At 39.7% G+C, this 19,447-nt stretch overlaps 3 protein-coding genes and 1 pseudogene across 5 annotated transcripts in view; 3 read left to right on the top strand and 1 right to left on the bottom strand.

The window, feature by feature from the left end:
- Positions 1-12,284, top strand: part of LOC149034392 (uncharacterized) — a 382,461-nt gene extending 370,177 nt beyond the window's left edge. The window contains exon 3 of the mRNA XM_089194860.1: positions 12,146-12,284. Within this exon, the coding sequence (XP_089050986.1) occupies positions 12,146-12,284 (139 nt within the window). The remainder of the gene's footprint in view (positions 1-12,145) is intronic.
- Positions 1-19,447, bottom strand: part of LOC149034375 (uncharacterized) — a 182,203-nt pseudogene that overhangs the window by 24,985 nt on the left and 137,771 nt on the right. The window lies entirely within an intron of this gene.
- LOC149034391 (methyltransferase-like protein 27) lies at positions 1,883-14,692 on the top strand. Of its 2 annotated transcripts, XM_089193099.1 has the most exons (4): positions 1,883-2,015; positions 12,439-12,568; positions 13,176-13,551; positions 14,456-14,692. In XM_089193099.1, the coding sequence occupies exons 2-4, from the start codon at positions 12,440-12,442 to the stop codon at positions 14,632-14,634; spliced, it is 684 nt and encodes a 227-aa protein (XP_089049225.1). In that variant the 5' UTR covers positions 1,883-2,015; position 12,439; the 3' UTR covers positions 14,635-14,692. The 2 variants fall into 2 exon arrangements, with proteins under 2 accessions (XP_089049225.1, XP_089049226.1); XM_089193100.1 differs by lacking the exon at positions 1,883-2,015 and having other exon boundaries at positions 11,901-12,568.
- Positions 18,000-19,175, top strand: LOC149034390 (uncharacterized). Its single transcript, XM_089194859.1, has 2 exons — positions 18,000-18,490; positions 18,689-19,175. Exons 1-2 carry the CDS (start codon positions 18,000-18,002, stop codon positions 19,173-19,175), a joined length of 978 nt encoding a protein of 325 aa, XP_089050985.1.

Genomic DNA, 19,447 nt, shown 5'->3' with positions numbered 1-19,447 from the left:
TCCTGCTCCCCGGAGCAGGGGGCCTTCAATATAAAATATCCCAGTACGCTGACGATGCTACTTGCATCTTAAAATCCGAAAGATCTCTTTCTTCACTTCTCCGAGTCGTAGCAAAATTTGAACAAGGATCTGGCGCTAAACTGAACACGTCCAAATCTGAAGCAATGTGGTTAGGAAAATGGCGAACTAGAATTGAATCTCCCTATGGCCTCAAATGGGTCACTAAAATGAGAGTGCTTGGTGTTTACTTCTCAAACGGCCTCGTCAATGTCGACGACGACAATTGGCGGGCCAAATTAGACAAACTAAGTTCGGTTCTAAATCTTTGGAAACAAAGAGACCTGTCTTTTATCGGTAGGACCTTAATTGTAAATACTTTAGGCGCAAGCCGTTTATGGCACGTTGCTAAAGTCATCCCCCCACCCCGTTGGGTGCACGATAGCTTTAAGTCGATCATTTGGCCTTTTATCTGGAGAGGAAAAATGGAAAATGTTAGTCGCGATCGCTGTTGTGCGCCCCCATCATCCGGGGGCCTCAACGTCGTTAATTTTAAAGCTAAGTGCGCTAGCCTGCGCCTTTCTGTTTTTTCCAGTTTAAGAGATGACTTTGGCACATCCAAATGGCATTACCTAGCTCGATATTTTTTAGGACATAAGCTAACTATTCTAGATCCCCGTTTTTCTTTTCCCACCAATTCTGCTCCCTCTTCCTTCCTTCCTTCCAATTACTACCGCCTTTGTCTAGATAATTTCCGTACCTTGCATCAGAAAACTGGTGCCTTACCTGATTTACTCACCGGTAAGAATTTATATCTTTTGTTGCTTGACCCCGTCTGCGTTGCACCCCGGTGCTCCGGTTTTTGGGCGTCTGCTATGGACCGCCCCATCAATCGTTGGGCCTGGGTGTGGCGCAAGTCTCGCCTAAAGCTAATTGAAAACAAGAAGAACGATCTAATTTGGCTATTGATCCATAGAATGATCCGCGTACGATATCTCCTTAAGTCTTGGGGATACATCAATAATGACAAATGCGCGATCTGCGGAAAAACGGAAACTATTGAACACTGCTTCTTGGGATGTCCCAGAGTTGTGAAAGTCTGGGACCACTTCTCCCCCCTTTTCCGTGCTCTACTCGACTCCCCCTTCTCTATCTCCCCTACATCTATCTACTACCCTTTTTCCCTAGACAAATCTACCACCGCTATATCCTTATCTAACTTTCTCAAGGCAACCATCATGTATTGGTGTTGGCTTGCCAGAAATAAAGCTACCTTCGAAGGTTCTCTTTTGAGCTCCAACGCGATTATAGACTTAATTAAGAAAGATGTCCAACTCAGAATTCTTAGTAACGACACTGATACCTTAAGGAATTTTTGGTCTTTTAAAAACGTACTTTGTTCGGTCGACGCTGGTAAGCCCATCTTCTTCCCCTCTCTTGCTCCCCCCTGAACCTTTGTATATAATAAAACTTGTTAAATCTCGCCCATGAGGGGTGCTTACTCCGGGCTACAGGCCCGTGCGCTGTTTGCGCCCCACATGGTCTGAAATATCTCTTTGTAAATAGTAAATAGAAAACTTTTAAATAGAACTTTGTTACCTCTTACAGGTGGGCGCTTACTCCGGGCTGTTATAGCCCGTGCGCTGTTCGTGCCGCCTGTAAGAGAAAATATCATTAGTTAATTGAGACCTGTAATTACCTAAATAACTCATAATTTAATTCGAATACTTTAATCAATTAGAATTGTAAATAGATATCATTGACGAAATAAAACTGCCTGGTCTCCAGGCTTTTATATTAAAAAAAAGTACTGTCTGCAGTTAGTTATATATATATATATATATATATATATATATATATATATATATATATGTGTGTGTGTGTAGAGCACTGCTTGAATATATGATTGCAGAAAGTACAAGTGCCAAGTAAACATCATTCTATGGTTTTCTACTCTTCCACCCAGGAGGTTGCGTTGTGTAAAAAAAAAAAACCTCTTTAAGGACACCTCTACAATGGTAGGTACATATAACTGACATGTATGAGTGAAGCATGTAAAGCATTAAGCTACGTTTGTCAATTTGCCTGTTATTACTTGCAAACAGCTTATTCTATCAGCTTTAAAAACTTCTGTATCCCCACTTTCAAAGAAAAGCATTTCCCTTGAAAATTTAAGCATTAAAGACATAAGCTGCCAGGAACAGGTTTTTTCATTGCGAGTGTTTCATAACATCAGATTCTCATCACATTTTTTTGTTACATTTGAAAGTATACGAATATTTCAATCATTAAAATATGATGAAATCCCCCATTTTAAGACACGTGGTAATCATGTGTACCAGAAAGGTAGCAAATAAATATAAATTATGTACTCCAGTAAAGTGTTCTTATGAAGAATGAAATTTCAAACTCATTGAAATTAAGCTGACTTCATAATTCATATTTTAGTTAAAGAAATGTGTATCATCTCTTTACAAGGATGAAAAGGGAATGCCATTTATGAATTTTAAAATAGTAAATACCAAAAACATAAAGAAGGAATTAAAAAAAACTACTGAAATATGGCATATCAATTCACTAAGGTTTTAATCATTCAGCTGTCACACAGAGATATAGAATAGCGTTTGTGGAAAAAACCAGCATAGCAAAGTGCATTCGATCTCTAGTAAAAGTATTTTTTTTTCACTGATTGCGCAGAGAAAAAAAGACGGTGTCTTAAGCTCAAGGCGGCCAAAAAGACATTTGCACGTGAGATCAAGGCTATTTGTGCCACATAGCCAGCTAGCCAGCCTGTCAGCCAGTCCAAAATGGCGCCCAATGCCTGAAATCGTATGGCATTACGATCGATAGCCTTGGGACTAGTCCGTAAAACCCTCGAGAGTGATTTCCCCAAAAACGACATGATTAGTATGCGTTCTCCTTCGTCGAACGCAAGTATATCACGAGGCAACATTTTCTCTCAAGAATTGACGGCTGCATGTAAACATATATACCGTGCGCTTTCATGCGAACGGAATCGAAATAAAGGTGTTCGATTTCAAGGTAATAGACTCTGCGGTTATCAAATATTTCAACTACGTATATAATTACCAAATTTATAATTTAGCGGAGATAAAACTTAGCAAGATTTTTGGCAGATTAGACAAATTTTGAAATCTAGTGCGTATGGTACCATACAAAGTAAATCTCACAAATGACATGGAATGCATCCTATCGTTTACAATTGTTGTTTAAGGTCATTAGTGTTCTTGCCCCACAAGGTACAAACTGGAGAGAAGCCTTTCAAAGTTAAGGTTTTCAACAAACACTTTAATGATCAGGAGGACACCTTCCAGAGCATCACAGAGTACATATATTCGGACTGACTGACTGAATTACGTACGTACTATCGAATTGACTGACCCACTTAAAGACAAAATTAATCGTCTGCCTGATTGACTTGCCAGCCAATCAAGTTTTAACTTACTTCATGCTTCTTTGAGCAGGAGCGAGAATAAAAGAGTTCAAGTTTTGCAACACTTTGGATTTTCGCGACATGTTACCCTAAAATAAACAATAAGCAAATAAAATCATTAAATCTTACGAGAAAAACAGAAGACGAATCGATACTAGGCTAACCGTACTGTAAAAAAAATAGTAAAGTACTCGTGAAATATTGAAATTTTTCTCTGCGAAGGTCAAGTTACCAGTCACATTTAGGAATATTCTTAACAGCTCCGTTTTCTTCTAAAGGGATTCCAGCAATGCAGATGCAGGGATCTTATAAATGACAGAAATTTCAAAACCAGATTGAAATGATATTAAGAGCAGAATTGATATCTGTGTCGTGTTCATAAAACGTTAGATATACGAGGACTCTTCGCCTGCTTTGAACAATAAATTTCGTAGGCTTGAAAGAAATCTACGCTCTCCAAAAGAATTCTTCCAACGTTAACGTTATAAAATTCCTAGATGTAATAAAGAAAGAAGAAGTCACTTATAGAGACAACTGAAATTTGTGTTAAAAAAAACAAAACTCGGCTTTTCAACATGTTTCAGATTTGTGCTGATATCTTCTAAAGGCATTTGGGGGTATACCCTACGGTATACATGAATGACGAAATCCCATGAACAAGCGTTCCAGTTATCAGAACTGGGATTTGCATCCAATTTTGCAAGCTTTCTCTGCAAATGTTTTAGAAGTTTCTCTGGATAACCTTGGAATTCTGACCAGCATAACTTTTAAACGATACTTGACATAAAGGCGTGACAAGTGGCAGCTCTGTTCTTTACGGTTCTTTCCTTGATCTGGCTAATTCATGTACAGAAGGTAATTTAGTGTTAACAACTGGGTTGAAAACGTAAATTAGCCACCGTAAAAAGTAAAAAAGCTGACGTTTCGAGCGTTAGCCCTTCGTCAGAGCGATTAGAAGAATTGTGGGTTGTGTATGGATTTATATGTAGAAAGTGGAGCTACGCCATTGGTGGAAATATGATGACGAAAAAACAGGAATAAATTAGTTGAATGAAAAGCGCTCGTTGATTCCGTGGGGATTACGATTTCCTGGCGTAGCTCCTTGGTAAGTTTCTTCAAGCTTGGCATGGTCCGTAGCTGTGAGATCTGTAGATACGTCAGCTTTTTTACTCTTTACGGTGGCTAATTTACGTTTTCAACCCAGTTGTTAACACTAAATTACCTTCTATACTCTCCCACCGACGCAGCACCACAGTTTCTTTAGAAACTTACCCCTTCATTCATTTGTCATTTATTTGCTGCGACCACTAACTCTTGCCTTAGAATTTTTCTATCTACAGATCTCACAGCTACGGACCATGCCAAGCTTGAAGAAACTTACCAAGGAGCTACGCCAGGAAATCGTAATCCCCACGGAATCAACGAGCGCTTTTCATTCAACTAATTTATTCCTGTTTTTTCGTCATCATATTCCCACCAATGGCGTAGCTCCACTTTCTACATATAAATCCATACACAACCCACAATTCTTCTAATCGCTCTGACGAAGGGCTAACGCTCGAAACGTCAGCTTTTTTACTCTTTACGGTGGCTAATTTACGTTTTCAACCCAGTTGTTAACACTAAATTACCTTCTATACTCTCCCACCGACGCAGCACCACAGTTTCTTTAGAAACTTACCCCTTCATTAATTCATGTACACTCTGACACAGAGTCTGTCACGTGACCGGTTAATATAAAAGCCACTTGGGCATTATTGTTATGAAGGTTATTCAAGGTCTCTTCACTTCAGAGAACGCCTCACTCTCAACTGACAAATTCCAAACGAAATCTTGTCTTTGATAGTGTGTACCGTGGTAGCAGTGGTGTTCCTACTTGCACTTAACTCATATTGCGTCGTAATAACAAACAAAATAGTGCGATAAAAATGCATGCTCACAGTACCAGCCACCAAAATTGTCAGGCCAATGAACCTGATGTCAATCATCCATGACCAAATATAGTCATAACATGAGATTAGTCAACCCACTCTGTGCAGTGAAACAAAGATTTTGATTGATCAACCCAAGCATCTGTGACCGCATGGGTCTGTTGCTGCTCGCTTGTATACATTTCTAGATCAGATACATACGGTTTTTAGTCCAGCTACACGACTCTCAAACGTCGCAATCTCAAGAGAGCTGTGCGTCCATGAACAGATTTAAGACCATCACTCCACAAACTTATTGAAGCAGAGATATAAGTTGGTTCAAACAATTCCTTTTCATGATATTTTCTTCCAACATCTGATATCTCCATGTTCTCTACAGGGTATCCACTAGTTAACCATACTGTCACTTTGAATTAACAATTGGTTCATACTTTAGCGTGGGCTCATGGGCTCATATACGGGAAGTTTAAACAGCGACAGAGAAGTTGCTCGAGGCGTCGTTTCAAAACCTCCCACGCACTCCATGTCTCCATGAACGCACGTATGAACCAATTGCTTTAAAACAACGTCACGCAGTTTTTTAGATATTGTTTTCTTGCAATTTAAAACTTCTGGGAAAAGACGGCGCTCCATAAGTGCAAAAAAAATCGAATTTTTACTAGAAAAAGCTCTAAGGAAATAACGGTTTTATAACTTGCTCTTAAACTAAAACAAATAATAGTTTTAGCCAAAATGTACTTTTGAGTATTTTAAAATCTTATCGCCAAGTATTCTGTACTATTTTTATCTAACATTTTGATCAATGGAGAATGGAGAATGGAAAGATTTAGTGGCACTTTGAAAAATTCTGACCGCCGGGCATTTGGTCCGTTCACGGCAATCTGATTAGAAGCGAACAAAGTATCGACAACTGAGCGATATTAAAGGCTGCACGGCACGGGGAATTTGTCCACTAAAAGCCAAATTAATTAACCTTTGGCATTTCGAAATAAACATCTGATAATCTTAAGAAGTTTGAAAGAACCTTTCGGTGGAAATTCTGTAAAAATTTCTGACTGCCAAACACTTCGTCTATTTTAGAACGTACCTGGTTGCAGGCATTTAGAGGCAGCGTATTCTGAAACTAGAAAAAATGATGGTAATAGCAAAAATGTACTTTTAAGTATTTTTAAATCTGATCTTGGAGTATTATCTAATATTTTTATCTAACATTTTTTATAAAGAAAAACTTAATATACCATTTATGAGCGTAAAAATATCAGAATTCTTTGCGTTTAAGCGACCCGCGTAATAGATTCGCCATGCTTGAGTCTACTTTGTAGACGTCGTGGTCTAAATTAACCATTCAAGGCCAGTTGAGTGACATGCCCGTCCATGCCTATCTATAGTAACTATATAAGCATGTACTTCATGGTTCATTTAAAAGCATGCGCAGCACAAATCAGGGAGAGGTCCAACAAATTAACCAGAGTTCCACAGAGTGGGGTAAAATTGGATGTAAGTAGAATTGATTCTGTATTAGAGAACCGAGAAAGGCAGATCGAGACTACTTCGTGCCTTTCGCTGAGTATGGTGGGCTTCACAGCGCATAGTTTTATCTCTAAGTGCGACCCAACATTATTCTGAACTCTTCAGTAACGTGGTTTTTTGCTCAGCTAATGTAATGTTCGCAACATAATTAGTATGAAAACAGCAGCCTTGAAACTGTAATTTTGAGGAAAAAAACACAAGCACAATCCAGCGAGAGGTCAGTAAAAAGTAATCATAGAGAATCCAATTGTAAGAGTCGAAGAAATTGACCAGAGTTCCACAGAGCGGGGTAAAATTGGATGTTAGTAGAATTGATTGTGTATTAGAAAGAAAGGCAGATCGAGAGTACCTGGTGCCTTTCGCGTGGTGAGCTTGACAGCGCATAGTTTTCTCCCTAAATGCAACCCAACGTTATTCTGAACTCTTCAGCAAGGTATTATTTTTTGTCAGCTAATGTAATGTTTTGACCTTATTAGTATGAAAATAGTAGCCTTGAAACTGTAATTTTGATGAACATTTACAATTTACGTTGGACTTTCATTTCCAAGTATTGTGAAGCATTGAAGACGAGTGAGAGTAAATGCAATGAAGTTCTCTTGGTTTTTCCGATGATGTTCACTTGCCGCAGATACATGGTAACCAGAAATTATTGTTTTAGGGTGAACAGCGTGTTCATGATTCATTCCATTGTATGATTGTTCTTCTGATTGTCATGTTTCGTTCCCCTCTAAAATCTAACACTATCGACCGTGTATTTGCTTCCCACAATTTCGGAAATACTATAAGAAGTGGTTAGGATTTTGAGGCAAATTTATGATAAATTCAACAGAAACATTGAAACTAGTGATATGGTTTGTTTTGTCTGCGGTAAAGAAGTGCACTTGACGTTAAGATTAGCTTTAATTGTTTTATAAAGGACATTCAACTCTTTAAAAACATGTTTTGACAGTTCTTCTGTCATCTTCAGTTCTGAATAATACAAAGTGTTGAATTTAAAGAATGTAACAAAATGCTGATTGGACAAAAAAAAAATAGTAACAGAACAAGAACAATGTATGCATTTACGAGGAAAGTTTTAAATTAACATGATAAAGTTGATGATTAAGTGTGGGTTTCTCCCATTGAATGCGGATAACTTCTTTTATTTTAAGTTGAAAAGTCGTGGAAGCGTGATCTAAGATGCTAAAACACTCATCAGAACAGAGTGTGACATTGCAGAGAATTATGTAGATGTCTGAAAATGTGAGAGACGAATCGATTCCAAGCTAAATGTACTGTAAAAATAGTAAAGTACTCGTGAAATATTGAAATTTTTCTCTGCGAAGGTCAAGTTACCACTCACATTAAGGAATATTCTTAGCAGCTCCGTTTTCTCCTAAAGGGATTCCAGCAATGCAGATGCAGTGGTCTTATACATGAAAAAAAAATGTCAGAACGTTGGATATAAGAGGACGCTTTACCTGCTTTGAACAGTAAATTTCGTAGACTTGAAATAAATCTACACTCTCAAAAAAATGCTTCCAACGTTAACGTTAGAAAATTCCTAGATGTAATAAAGAAAGAAGATGTCACTCACAAAGACAACTGAAATCTGTGTTAGAAAAACAAAATTTGGTCTTTCAACATATTTCAGATTTGTGCTGTTATCTTCTAAAAGCATCTGTGGGTATACCCTACGGTATACACGAATAACAAAATCCCACAAGCAAGCGTTCGAGTTATCAGAACTGGGCTTTACTTCCAATTTTGCAAGCTTTCTCTGCAAATGTTTTAAACGATGCCCTGGATAACCTTGGAATTCTGACCAGCATAACTTTTAAACGATACTTTACATGAAGGCGTAACAAGTGGCAGCTCTGTTATTTACAGTTCTTTTTAGATTCCTTGATCTGGCGAATTCATGTACACTTTGACACAGAGTCTGTCACGTGACCCTTTAATATAAAAGCCACCTGAACATTGTCGTTATGAAGGTCATTCAAGGTCTCTTAACTGACAAATTCCTAACCGGAAATTATGTCTTTGATGGGTGTACCGTGGCGGCAGTGGTATTCCTACTTGCACTTAACTCATATTGCGTTATAATAACAAACAAATACTGCGATAAAAATGTGTGCCTACAGTTCCACCCACCCATAATTGTCAGGCCAATGAACCTGATGTCAATCATCCATGACCAAATATAGTCATAACGTGAGATTAGTCAACCCACTCTGTGTAGTGAAACAAAGATTTTGATTGATTAACCCAAGCAGCTGTGACCGCATGAGTCTGAAGCTGCTCGCTTGTATACATTTCTAGATCAGGTACACACGGTTTTAGTTCGGCCACACGACTCTCAAACGTCGCAACCTCAAGACATGGTGCGTCCATGAACAGATTTAAGACCATCACTCCACAAGCTTATTGAAGCAGAGATATAAAAAACCGTTGATTCAATCAATTTCTTTTCATGATATTTTCTTCCAACATCTGATATCTCCATGTTCTATACAGGGTATCCACTAGTTAACCATACTGTCACTTTGAATTAACAATTGGTTTATACGTTGGCTTGCGATCATGGCCGATATACGGGAAGTTTAGATAGCGACAGAGAAGTTGCTTGAGGCGTCGCCGAGAGCAAGTGTAGCTTCTTGAGAGATCTCAAAACTTTCCACGCGCTCCATGTCTCCATGAACGCAGAACGTAAAACAACGTAAACGCAATTATTTGGATATTGTTTTCTTGCAAATTTGAAACTTTTGGGAAAAGACAGCGCTCCATAAACGTAAACTAAATCGAGTTTTAAAAAAAAAGGCTCTAAGGAACAATAAACTAAAACAAATGATGGTTTTAGCCAAAATGTACTTTTGAGTATTTTAAAATCTTATCGTCAAGTATTCTGTACTATTTTTATCTAACATTTAAATCAATGGCAAATGGAGAATGGAACCACTTAGAAGCACTTTTCTGACCGCCGGGCATTTGGTCCGTGCCCGGCAATCTGATTAGAAGCGAACAGAGTGTCGACAACCGAGCGATATTATAGGCTGCACGGTACGGGGATTTGTCCAGTAACAGCCAAATTAATCTTTGACATTTCTAAATGAACATCTGATATTCTTAACATGTTTGAAGGAACCTTTCGTTGGAAATTCTATGAAAATTTCTGACTGCCATTCATTTCGTCTATTCTAGAACGCGCCTAGTTGCAGGGCATTTAGAGACAGCGTATTCTGAAAGTAGAAAAAATGATAGTTATAGCCAAAATGTACTTTTAAGTATTTTGAAATCTGATCTTCGAGTATTCTCTAATAAAGTAGACAATAACTCAAGCATGGCGAATCTATTACGCGGGTCGCTTAAACGCAAAGAATTCTGACATTTTTCGCTCATAAATGGTATATTTATTTTTTCTTTAAATAAAGCTTTTGCCACAAAATATCCAATTGTAATATTTGTCTCGCCTTATAGTCGTAGTTTTCGATTAGCACTTTGTTAAACCTCAAATGTGCAAACCGATTTTGTTATCTGATCACCAAGTATTCTGTATTAATTTTTTTCTACCATTTTGATAAAAATGTTAGATAAAAGTAGTAGACGTCATGGTCTAAAATAACCATTCAAGGCCAGTTGAGTGACATGCCCGTCCATGCCTATCTATAGTGACTATATAAGCATGTACTTCATAGTTCATTTAGTAGCATGCGCAGCACAAATAAGGGAGAGGTCAGTAAAAGGTATTCAGAGATAATCAAATTGTAAGAGTCGAAGAAATTAACCAGAGTTCCACAGACTGGGGAAAAATTGGATGTAAGTAGAATTTATTGTGTATTAGAGAACCGAGAAAGGCAGATCGAGAGTACTTCGTGCTTTTTGCTGAGTATGGTGGGCTTCACAGCGCATAGTTTCCTCCTCAAGTGCGACCCAACATTATTCTGAACTCTTCAGTAACGTATGTTTTTTTGCTCAGCTAATGTAATGTTCGCAACATCATTGGTAGGCATAGTAGCCTTGAAACTGTAATTTCGATGAACAAATCACAAGCACAATTCAAGGAGAGGTCAGTAAAAAGTATTCAGAGAGAATCAAATTGTAAGAGTCGAAGAAATTAACCACAGTTCCACAGAGTGGGAAAAATTGGATGTAAGTAGAATTGATTCTGTTTTGGAGAACCGAGAAAGGCAGATCGAGGGTACTTATTGCTTTTTGCTGAGTATGGTGGGCTTCAAAGCGCATAGTTTTCTCCTTAAGTGCGACTCAACATTATTCTGAACTCTTCAGTGAGGTATTTTTTTTTGCTCAGCTAATGTAATGTTTGCAACATCATTAGTATGGAAATAATAGCTTTGAAACTTTATTTTCGATGAACATTTAAAATTTGAATTGGACTTCCATTCCAAAGTATTGTGAAGTATTAAAGACGACTGAAAGCAAATGCAATTAAGTTCTTTTGGTTTTTCCGATGATACATTGTTTTTTGCCGCGGATACATGGTAACCAGAAATTAGTGTTGTATGGTGAACAGCTTGTTCTTGATTCATTCCGTTGTATGATTGCTCTTCTGATTGTCATGTTTTGTTCACCTTGAAAATCTAACACCATCTACCGTGTATTTGTTTCCCACAATTTCGAAACTACTATGAGAAGTGGTAAGGATTTTGAGACAAATTTAAGATAAATTCAATTGGAACATTGTTACCAATGATAAGGTTTGTTTTGTCTGCGGCAAATTACTGCACTTGACGAAACGATAGGCTTTAGTTGTCTTATAAAGGACATTCAACTCTTTAAAAACGTGTTCTTCAATGATCTTCTGTTATGAATAATACAATGTACAAAGTTGAATTCAAAGTGTGTAACAAAATGCTGATAGGACCTCTCACATTTTGAGACATCAACATAATTCTCCACAATGTCGCACTCTTTGTTCTCATGAGTGTTTTATCATCTTAGATCACACTTCCACAACTTTTCAACTTAAAATCAAAGAAGCTATCCAAATTCAGTGGGAGAAACCTACACTTAATCATTAACTTTATCATGTTAATTTAAAACTTTCCTTGTAGATGCATACATTATTCTGTTACTATTGTTTTTTTTGTCCAATCAGAATTTTGTTACACACTTTAAATTCAACTTTGTACTTTGTATTATTCAGAACATTCAACTCTGTAAATCACTGCAGTTATTCATGCTCGTTGCCAAGTAGAAAGCTAAGCTATTAATTTTTTCAACTTGTTACTCAAAGAACAGCTTGGCTAGGAACGTGGATGGGAAATGAATTGTTTTCGTCAACCTCGTTTCCAGGGATCGCTTTACCAGTCAATCATCAACCTTACAGAGTGGTGCAAAAGGCGATTGACGTGTTAGCAGCTGATTGGCGATAACAATCACATGTAAAACTGAAAAAATTACCGTAATTTTACGTGTTCTGTTAAGGCTTTTCTCAGGGCTGGAAATCACAAAGCACCGTACTTCACATAATGAAAGCCATCACCTGACAAGTGTCTATGACATTTTGTATTTTGTTCCTCTATATAGAATGGATGAGATACAGTTGAAAGCAAGCTTAATGAAGTATTTCGGAGAAGCAACAGCAAAAGTAACTGAGGAAACAACCGAAGATGAAATCAAACGTATCTATGCTGCACGGTCAGCAACATATGACGAGGTACTCTAAAATAGTAAAATAATAATAATATGGGTCGGGGGGACGATGTGGCACATTGCCGTTTGAACCGCCGGACACCTGATCCATCATTCGAATGTTCCAGCAAAGCGCGCGCACCAAGTGCAAAAATAATTTATTCAAACCCTGCAAGCGACATTGTGCGTTCGGTCAAAACAACCGCGAACGATCAAAACAATAATATACAACGATATTTTCACATCTTTAAGGGGCAAAAAAGTTCAATATCCGGCTAAACAGTTGAAGGAATTGTTAGGTCTGGTTTGCTACTTCTTTGCACTGAATTAACCCTCTTCTGCATTGAATTACCTGAAAACTTCATTTATCTTAACCAATCAGAACTGAGTACTTTTTTAATGTACCTTAGCTTAAAAACTAGTTAATTATACCTTGTTCCCCGATATTTCCTTTGTTTAAGTTCAATTTTTTTAAGGAGAAATCTCGATTTTGATTGAAAACAGATCAGCTTTTCGGGTCCGTAAAGTTACTGAAGCTCTCGACGAAAAGGGGCCTGAGGCGACACTAGACTAATGCCGTAATTATCGAACATCTTATCTTAATAACCGGCTTGGATTTTCTCATCATGTAGGAACATTCAGCGGCGCGCGCTATATATTTCAAGCCACTGGCCGAATCTTTGCATGAAACCCTTAGCGAAGTTTACCAGAACAAGGCAAAGGATCAGATCAAAATCATCGACGCTGGAGCTGGGACAGGGCTGATTGGAGTTGAGCTCAAGAAACTCGGATACACCAACCTATGTGCTCTGGACATCTCAGCTGAGATGTTAGAGGAAGCAAAGAAGAAAGAGGTCTATATTGAGTTCATCTGCACGTCTTTGAATGGGCAACCGATACCTCAGATTAAATCAGGGCAATTCGATGCTTTGATTTGTGGCGGGGCGCTCATTACAGGACGTATCGCCTCATCTGCTTTCGTGGAGATGATAAGAATGGTTCAAACTGGTAGGTCTTTCCTAGGAGTTTACCGAGGCACAGATATAATTGACCCATGGATGTCTGCGGGGAGTCTGTTCTGTGGCTAATTGTTGGACGTGACACAAAAACAATTATTTAGTCGCGGTTCCTAAGCATCTGTGATTGAACAAATTTGCTCACATTGTCTTGAATCTTTCAAACGCTGTTTAAAAAAACAACTACAACAAGAACAAACACTGGCCTTTAGGCATCATACTTTGATAAACCTTTTAGGAAATAATAATGTTTTTTAACAAAAATGAAAAAAGGATGATTTTAGATCGAGGACTTATCAGGATTGTAAAAAAAGAAAAACGTGTAAAATCCTCTGGCAAATTTTTTGCTTGGTTGTTTTTGTTTTTTTGAAAACTCAAACCGTGAGATAGATCAGGTAGTGAAGACTCACCTAACACCCTTCTTGATAAATTCCGTAAATCATCTTCTGGGGTCAAATCTTCTCTCTGCAAATTCGTTTAAAAGAATTTCTTGATATATCAAGAGCACGCCCTTAAGCTGGTTCCTTCAACTTCTCTTTGGATGATATTACAGGTTATAGGTTGACCCCTTAACTCCTATGAGTTACCGAGACAGAATTTCTCCTTACAGTATCAATACGATATCAAACAAACAAGTAATGGGGAAAAAAAAAAAAGAAGATGTCAATTAGGGTGTTCTTGGTTAATTCAACACCAAATTCTCCTAACTAACACTATAGGGAATTGTATGACAGACACTAAAGAGAATTACTAAAGAGATCTTAGGAGTGAAAGGATTAACCAGCTCTGCGAGTTAAATCTAATAAATACATGGACAAAAAGGAAAAAGGATGGAAATTTCCCCCGATAAACCCTTACAAGATCCACACTAAATTCTGCTGTTAACTTCTTTGCAGATGGCGTCCTCTGTTTCAACATAATGAAAAAGGAATTAGAACACTATCAAGAGATGATGACGGAGCTGGAGAAAGCTGGCGAATGGATGTGCATGTCCAAAGAGTCTTCACCTTTCTATGCAGCCGAGGACCTGCCCAGTGAATGCTGGAAGTTCGTTTACAAAGTTTTGAAGAACTAGGAAATGTATCCCATGGCAGTTAAGCCTAACTCGTCTAGGCAATACTAGAAAATCATTGTTTTAGCTGACTTAAAACATCAGTTATAATGCTGTTGTGATGTTTTGATGTTAAATAAAAAGCAAGTATATGAAATAAATCAAACTGCTCAAACTGCATTCCCCTGATGTTGTACTTATGTTTTTGCACGTGCCGGTGGGCGGCGAGCCCGCAGCCGTCTATTTTTCATTGTACTAATTCCGAAACTACTGATGCCTTTTTCCTGGATTTAAACACAGCAATGAAAAACAGCTTTTAAGGTGGAACCGATAAGTACCGGGACTCGAGAAATTTAGGGTTAAGACGGAGAAGAAACTGCTTGTCTACTGAACAACTCAATGGTCATAGAATTGGCTGAAACATTCAACACAAACTCAAAACCTGTTTTCAAAGTACAAATCTAACACAACCTATGATTTTTACTTGACTTCCGTTATAAAAATCCAAAATAAGAAGGGATATTACAGTTTACCTCCGAAAGACGAAAGACCCTCTAAACCTTAAGAAAGGTTTCAGCATCGAGGAATCCTCTATTTTGAAAACACGGTCATTTCTAATTTCGGTTTTTCCTCGCTCGAAATCGGAAATCTGTAAAATATGAGCTATTGTGTGACATTTTATTCCCTGAGCATAAGAAAGATTAGAAAACGTGTTTAGATGAATGTTAGCAATTTCAAAATCGATAACTAATCACTTTAGAAGCGGAACAAGACAGCAAATGTTTGCATTACTTCATGGCCGCCTTGTTGATACCCCTTGTATGTGCACCAATTTGGCGTTCTCAAGCTAAGCTTTAGAAATTTATGTCAGACGTTTTGGCTTATAACTCACCAGCGACATTTCGCACAGATCTGAAACTTGGGAAATATTCCACAATAGCTCACTCTTTCTCGCAATCGAGCTATGTAGACAACGATGGAGAACGGCGAAGACTATAACCACCATGAAGGACCAAAAATATATAATTACATGACGTGGCAACATTTTCTCTCAAGAATTGACAGTTGCATGTAAACATATATGCCGTAGGCTTTCATGAGAACGGAATCTAAAGGAAGGTGTTTGATTTCAAAGTAGACTCTGTGGTTATCAAATATTTTGATGTTTTCAAGTGCATGTGTAATTACCAAATTTATAATTTAGCAGAGACAAAATTTAACAAGATTTTTGGCAGAGCAGACAAATTTTGAAACCTAGTACGTACGGTACTTTACAAAGTAAATCTCACAAATGACATGGAATGCATCCTATCGTTTACAGTTGCTATTTAACCCTTTAACCCCTGAGAGTGACAGCAGTGCCGAAGATGATCACAGGGCGATGGATGCAAGAGCAGAAAAACGTGTTTGTTTTGCAAAAGAAGACACCACACCCCAATCTGTGACAGAGGAAACGCAGACAGCTCGATGACAGCTACACAAATTGGCGATAGTCCTGTGGTACACCCGGCGGTTGTCGTGGAAGTTGCAGGAATAAAATGTCGTGCCATTCTAGATTCTGGGGCAGGAACTTCGTACGCCTCTGCAGCACTGCTTGAAAGAATTGGTGCAAAACCCCATCATTCTGGGTTGCGCAAGATTGAGATGATGCTGGGCGCGAGCAGTCGGGTGATGGAAGTTTATCGGGTCAAACTTAACTCAGTGAGGGGAAACTTTGAGATGGAAGCAGAAGTCACTAAAGTAGAGAAACCGCACCTCATGATGAAAGATAACCCTCGCTACAAGAAAACAATGAATGCCCCAGAATTAGCACTACCGAACAAGAGCTTTACAAGAGCTCTGTTCGGTTCGGGTCCCTCACCCTTCTTGTTAGGAGGGGTCATTGAGCAGCATTTGAATACCTGGAGCTCCAAGCAGCCTGAAATAGTACGCGACATGAAGAAAAATATGTACGTGGATGACCTGATAAGTGGAGGGACAACAGTACCCAAAGCAAGAGAGATGAAAAATGCAGCCACAGAGATTTTTGCCGACGCCGCTTTCGAACTCCATAAATGGCATTCAAACGTTGCTGAGTTGGAATCCACTGAAACCGATCAGAGTGCAGACCAGACGTTTGCCAAACAGCAACTGAGAACCTCGTCCAGGGGAGAGAGCTCACTGCTTGGCCTAAAGTGGGATAAGCTGAAAGACGTCCAAAGCGTTACCGTGCCGACTGAGAAAGCCGACAACACTAAGAGGGGAATGTTGGCTAAAATAGCGAGGATTTACGATCCAATCGGAGTGGCGTCTCCCCTCACACTATGTGGAAAGCTACTATATCGTGACGCCCGCAACCTTAGAATCGGTTGGGATTAACAATTGCCTTCTGACCTAGTCGCAAAGTGGGCCAAATGGGAATCAAGATCACCTGAGAGAATTACATTCATGAGGGCCCTGGTTCAGTATCAGGGACCAATCAACAGTATATCCTTGCATGTCTTTGGAGATGCAAGTGGTGTGGGCGTGGCAGCAGCAGCGTTCACTGTTGTCTCGCAACCATCATGTGTCACACAAGGCATCGTGGCAGCTAAAGCTCGATTGGCCAAACAAGGCCTCACCATACCACGCCTGGAGTTGGTCGCTTGTCAAATGGCAACTAATATGGCCACTAACGTGAGAGAAGCCCTGGAAGGATATCCGGTCGACCAAGTTTACTGTTGGTCAGACTGTACAGTTATGCTCCACTGGATAAGAGGAGAAGGGGAATACAAGCAGTTTGTGTACAACCGGGTGTGCAAAATTCGAGGCAAGAATTGGATAACGTGGAGACATGTGCCCACCTAAGAGAATCCAGCAGACGTTGGAAGTCGGGGAGGGCCTGTATCACAAGACGGGGAACTTTGGTGGCATGGTCCGAAATGGCTTTCACGCCCAAGTGCTTGGCCAGTGGACATAACCACAACCGCCACTGCTGAAACACTAGCTGAAACAAAGACGGTACGACAGATATTCAAGCTCGCTACCGACCAAGACGTGGATGGATTTGATTCCCTTCTTAACAAGTATGGTCTCTGGCGCGTGTTGCGCATCGGTGGATGGGTCGCGAGATTTGTCCATAGTACAAGGCGTCCACCTCGTGAAAGGAAAACAGGGCCACTAACCCCCGAAGAAGTAAGCATTCAAAGAAGATTCTGGGAGAAGAGAGCGCAGCAGGAAGGCGTGAAATCGAAGGCTTATGAAAGCAACCGCTCGCAGCTTAACCTACGCGAAACGACCAACAACTCCTTGAATGCCGGAGAAGGATACAGGGCGTCTACCCAGTGTATCTCCCAGATACAGCAGTCTACACAAAGAAGTTCGTGGAAGAAGCTCATGAATCTACTCTACACGGAGGGACGCAGTTGACAATGGCGAAAGTACGAGAACGGCACTGGGTACCGCGCCTAAGACGACTAGTGAAGCGTATCGTGAAAAAATGCCCAGGATGCAAACGATTCCAGGCCGCAGCCCTTGCTGTACCGCCTCCTGGACTGCTACCGCGAGATCGAGCCGAAGGATCCACTCCCTTTCAAGTTGTGGGGGTCGACTATGCTGGCCCAATCAAGTTTAAAGCCACTGAAAGACGTGAAGGAAAAGCCTACCTTATTCTGTATGCCTGCAGTCTGACAAGGGCACTGTACCTCGACCTGGCGAGAAGTTTGCAGATCGGTGAATTCCTTCTAAGCCTGAAAGGATTAATAGCAAGGCGTGGCAGACCAACTGCGATATATTCAGACAACGGTAGTACTTTCATTGGAGCCGCAGCTTGGATTAAGCAAGTGAAGAACGACGAGAAGCTAAATGATTTCCTTGCACGTCACCAAATCACAAGGAAGTTTAACCTAGGCCGAGCCCACTGGTGGGGAGGCCAGTTCGAGCGCATGATAGGGCTGGTCTAAACAGTAGTGAGGAAAACCATCGGCAACGCCTGTCTCAGCTTTGAGGAGCTAAAAAAAGTCTTTCTAGACGTAGAAATAGCCTTGAATGGTCGCCCACTGAGCTATGTTGAAGACGACGCACAATTACCGGTCTTGACACCGAATTCTATGCTCTTCAGCCAACCAAATAGTCTACCTGATAGGGAGGTACACTATGAAGAGAACCTACAACTTAGACGGCGAGCGAAATACCTGAGAAAATGCAAAGATGCGATTGGGAACCGCTGGACGAAAGAGTACCTTCGTGGGCTGCGAGAACGTCACGCCGTAAAACATAAAGATTCCCCTTGTGGGGTTGAGAAGGGAGATGTGTGCGTTATCAAAGACGACAACAAAGACAGAAATAAGTGGAAGCTTGGGATAGTGGAAGAGCTGATTGCGGGACGTGACGGAGTCGTTAGAGCTGTGAAGCTTCGAGCAGGCAAGAGCTATCTGGAGAGAGCAGTACAGCAGTTATATCCACTGGAGCTGTCCTGTGACAAGCCTCGGGAAGTGCCGAAACCTCCACTGAATCCTGAAGTGCGTGCCTTCAGACAAAAGCGGGATACCGCAGTCGCAGCCAGACTACTAGTCCAAAATATTGCTGAACGTGACCAAGACGACTAAGAAACATTGTTTATTTGAATACTCAATTTAGATTATTTAGAAAGAGGAACATTAACTGATAATTTGAACACTGATTTCCGTCTACTAGGTTTCAATCGGAAGAAATTTAATAACTTTACTTGAATTGTATTTGCTCCCGTGACAGAAGCAAATAGGGGAGTGTGTCGAGATAATTCAGCTGTATTGTGTGACATTTAGATAAGTGATTAGCGTTATGTGATCTCTTTTCTTGCGATTTCAATCTAGACAATAGAATCAATTAATCAGCCCAT

This window comes from Pocillopora damicornis, chromosome 14 (genome assembly GCF_964200805.1).
Source record: "Pocillopora damicornis chromosome 14, jaPocDami1.2, whole genome shotgun sequence".
NCBI lineage: Eukaryota > Metazoa > Cnidaria > Anthozoa > Scleractinia > Pocilloporidae > Pocillopora > Pocillopora damicornis.
Note: the sequence above shows the minus strand (reverse complement) of the source record. Positions and strands in the feature narration are given on the sequence as shown.